Source organism: Triticum urartu, chromosome 1A (genome assembly GCF_056163025.1).
Source record: "Triticum urartu cultivar PI428250 chromosome 1A, HENAU_Tu73, whole genome shotgun sequence".
Taxonomy (NCBI): Eukaryota; Viridiplantae; Streptophyta; class Magnoliopsida; order Poales; family Poaceae; genus Triticum; species Triticum urartu.
Genome location: NC_141873.1, coordinates 104356841 through 104361519, shown reverse-complemented (window position 1 = coordinate 104361519; position 4679 = coordinate 104356841). Strand labels below are relative to the sequence as shown.

Here is a 4679-nt window from a genome sequence, read left to right as displayed (position 1 = left end):
AAGGAACCTGCATGTCTTTCAAAACAAAGCGACACCGGTGGTGATCATTATTCACATCATACAAGATGATGCATCGCTTTGGGATATTGTGGGGGCTAAGAATTTGAGTAATGTACTTTCAAGAGAGTAATTTATTATCTTTGTCTCGTTTTGTGGTATCTTACAAACTACTCTTATTAATAAATAAAAATGGCAAATCTTCTGCCTTGTTCCAAAAAAGGGAGTCCAAAACTATAAATAAAAAATGACACTTGCATTTGCGATATAATTGATATTGCTAACTAAAATTTTTCTAGAAGTTTTCTATATCTTGCCCACCTCAAATTGCACAATATTGATCCCCAACATTGTAGCACATGCAAAATATGTGTAATTTTTAACAGGATTTGTCCAAAATAAATAATTTTTTAACAGGATCTCTCCAAAATAAAGAAGTCACATCATTTTTTATGGGTCCATGCGCTCCAAATAATTATTCCCATACTAAATTTTTTCCTTTCCATTTTCTATGAAGCTCATTCCACCATTTTAGTAATTTATATCAGCCATAGGTCAGTTTGTGCGAGTATATGACGCTTGGTTGTCTAGAAATTTTTGAACCAATATATTCCTAAGATACTTTAAGATTCCTTAGATACTTTGAGACGCGTGCTATGTTTTCTAATCTTCGCAAATTTTATCTTGTTTAAGACTATTGCATTAGTTTTTTATTGTTTCAAAGTCTAACATATTATTTCATTATGTACCAGTAAATCTGATCCTGAAAAAGGGCATATTTATTTATTACTACACAATGAAACATTATAATACACTATGAAACAAGAAGAAACTTAGAAACATTTTTTTATTCTGAAAAAACATAAATTTTGCCAACAACAAGAAAAGTTAATATAAATCTCAAAGCAATGGTGAATGGCGGTTGGCTTATAAATAGACAACGCTTCCAATGACATGGGTGTTGTCTTGCGTTCAAAAAAGTCAAGTTAGTAAATACTACTTTTCGTGTGCAGTGTTGTGTTCAATTGTAATTCAATGGAATGTTATGTCATAATTAATTAACTCACAAATATTTCCCTTGCAGAGGAAAAAATGGACCGAAGTGGAAGACATGAAGCTGATCAAGATGCATCAGACTTGGGGGAACTGCTGGTCGGTGATCGCCCGAGAACTCCCCGGACGGTCAGACAATGCCGTCAAGAACCACTGGAATGCCACCAAGCGCAGTCTGAACGCGAAACGCCATGTGAAGAAGAGGAACAGTGAGCAGCCACCTCCTGGCCAGCTCTCCCTTCTTATGGAGTACATCCGCAGCCTTGACCCGCATACCGAATCACCCACAGAGACACGTCCAGTGTCCCCACCATTGTATCATGACCAACAGCACGGTGGGAAAACGAGGATGGCCGATATAGACTCTGTCGTCGTCATTGCCCCTACCGCACAGGCGCACCCGAGTTACCCTAATCTGACCATGACTGGTATGTACTACCACCCAAACCCGGCCAACATGCAGTACTGGGCGCCAGACTTGAATGTCACCGATGGGACAAAAGAGGGGTACTCATACTACATCCCTCCCAATGCGCACCTGAACCACCACCAGTCGTATGGTTTGTCTCCGACACAGATGGTTAGCAAGCAAGACATCCAGCAGGCAGCCAATGCGAGCATGGACATGTATGCATTCACCGAACAACATACCCTCCCAGTGAACAACCTGAAGGCTGCTGCAGAGATGCACCACGAGTCCTCCATCAACAACCAACTGGGCAACATGTGTGGTGGAGCTGGTGGCTGGTCCTACTACTATGGCATGGATGCGGCTGGTTCAAGCGGCCCCACAGGAGGTAGTGGTAGTGGTAGTGACCCTGAAGGCATCGACATGGTGTAGATGGCTTCTGGAGAGTTGCCACATAGGACGAGGAGGTGGTCACCTTCAATCGGCTGGCTAGATTCAAGTGAGACGTACATGTCCCCAGAGGATTTCATGTCTAAGGAGAACAATGAGATTGTATATGTGTTGAGCTTGTGTACTTAGTTTGATTTCAGTATTTTGTAAAGGTACTTTATCTAGTCCATTTGGGGAAGTACATTAATTTGTTCGCGTTTCCATCCTTGGGAAATCATTTTAGTTAATTTCAGTAGAGAAGAGGTAGAAAAATGAGGCAAACGCAAAGGTGGGATGGCCAGCCATGACATCTCTAATGTACCCGAGACGTAAACGGTGCTGTTGGCCACGACATCTCCATAGATGACTAATAGAGGGTTGATAGGTTTAGATTGAGAGGAGTGTGGTCACCAATGATAGAATATATGGCAGTGTGGGTGCGAATTACAGGGAAGGCATGAGCGGTGACATATCATACAAGAAAGGGTAGTGAGGCAACGTGTGATAGCGTTGTTAGTTAGGGAAGAGGTAGCGGTGCTGCCGACGATACAAATGGGTCAGTTGGAAGAGGAACCCACTAGGGGAGGAAGAAGGGTGGTCAGCAAATCAACTAAAATAAAAATACAGGCACGGTTAATTAGGCGGTCCTTACTTTGTTGTACTAGTTGAGACACACTTGAAGTTGAGATGACATAGTTGAATAAGTGCAGTTGAAAAAATATTGTTGTGTCCCAAACATTGGAGTTCATATTGTGTAGCTGGAATAGATGATGCAGTTTAAAAAGTGCAATTGAAAAACACGATGCAGTTGAAACATTGTTGTTGAACGGGCGATATATGTAGTTGAAACACATGAAAAATATAGTTGAAACACATGATGAGGCTTTTAAAATGCAGTTGAATCGACTACATAAAGTGTATGCCAGTTTCGTACCAACTAAACATTTATGAGTTAGCATTTTCCTTGTGCATATACTTATGGTGTGCTTGTTTCAGAAATTTGGAGAAGCCATGTCATTATTATTTTTCACTTTTTTGCAGAGAGCGGCATCTTGTCGACAATATCCTTTATCTCCTCCATGGTTACCCTTCCTCTTCATTTTTCTAGTTCCACTCGCTTAAGGGATCGATATGCATTGATGGACTTTCACGTTCTCTTCATCTTCTCCAAACATGAGTGGTCGATAAAGCCATGCATCATAACATATGCTCTCTCTCTCTTATGCAGGGAAATAATCCATTCCTATCATCTCTCTCCGCATCAGCTTTGTATTTGTGGCACAGCCCGTGCCTCCGATGTTTTTTTTACTAAAAGTGCATCAGTTGTCTTACGCTTACATAATCACTATACCACAGTTCACCATGAGGACGATGTAGCATCATAAATCTAGTGATAAACAATGTCAATGTTGGACTTGATGTATGGCAAGGGACAATGGTGATTGCACCATGCAAGGCTCTGCTCAGAATGGTATGTGCAAACATGGTCATGGTATAGCTCCACAATGGTCGAGAGGTGTCTTCAAATATACGTTCTCTTTCTATGTGTTTTGTAATTAAGCTATGGTATAAGGGGGTCCAACCCTATCCTAAATTGGCCAAAGTTCATTTATGGAATCATCCTTATCAAATCGTTTGACTAACCATGTGAGACAACAAAATATAGAAATTTCTATAGCTGGACCTAGGGTCATCCCTATCTCCTTGCTAATGTCTGAATGATGGTTCTAGGCAAGACCCATGTTACCGGCCAGGGCCAAAGACAAGACGTGAAAACATCAAGAAATCAAACTCAAGTCCATGAGACCCTCGAGCCTGAAAATTTGAAGTCAAGCCAACCACCTGGACATGTGTCCCATTCCATGTAAAGAAATCCTGAGTTGACAGAAATTGATTCTAAGGACCAAAGGTTTCTAAAAGTCAAAAGGAAATCAAAGCCCAAACATGTAAGTGACGTAGATCCAAAATCCAAATTCAGGCCAGCCATATCACTAGTGCAGAGACGTCCTGTAAGTGCATCGAGTGCCACCCCTAGTTGGTTTTGGAGTATTGACGACAAACATGGTTGAGGGACTAATGTGTTTGTGAGAATTGCAGGATAATACAGGTAGATGTCCCTCAATGATTCGGTTTTCCTACCAAAGATGACCCCTAAAATGTATGAAGACATTGAAGACAATGGTGGTTCATGAAGACATTCACGTTGAAGATAATTACGTGTGAAGACATTCACTTGAAGACAATGGAGTGCGAAGACATAGTTTCTTTCGTAGTTTCATTTTCTTCTTTCTTGAGTCATAGGAACCACCGAACTGTTAAGTGGGGTCCAAGTGAACAAAGTCAAAAGACTAACGTGATGCTCAACCAAAATCCTATGTCTTCGAGTGAAGACAATGATAGTAAATCTTATCCAGAGTTGGATGAGTCACCTTTGCTTGTAGCCCAAGTCAAGCTGCCGCATGTGTTTGAAATCCGACCATTGGACACGTGTCAGTTCCTTAGTGACCCAGGGTCATTTTGGACATATCATGTCGGGTTTCCTCCTGGCTATAAGTAGTCCACCCCCTACACCATAACTTGGTGGCTGCTCAGAGTTAGTGCATGAATTTTGTCGTTTGAGAGCAACCCACCTCTGAAGCCTTTGAGAGAGAAAACCTTGCGAGGACAAAGCCCAAGACACCCACAACCAAAGAGTGTTAGGCATCACTGAAGTCTTTATGTTCATGTGATCTGAAGACTTATTAAACTTGAGGACTGTGTACCCTCCAGCCAGTTAGGCATCACATTTTGA

General features: G+C 41.4%; 1 protein-coding gene across 1 annotated transcript; it reads left to right on the top strand.

Annotated features, from left to right (window-relative positions):
* The first annotated feature begins 1096 nt into the window (after positions 1-1096).
* Positions 1097-2041, top strand: LOC147990258 (uncharacterized). Its single transcript, XM_087525937.1, has one exon. It carries the CDS (start codon positions 1109-1111, stop codon positions 1889-1891), a length of 783 nt encoding a protein of 260 aa, XP_087382063.1. The 5' UTR covers positions 1097-1108; the 3' UTR covers positions 1892-2041.
* Positions 2042-4679: the final 2638 nt, after the last annotated feature.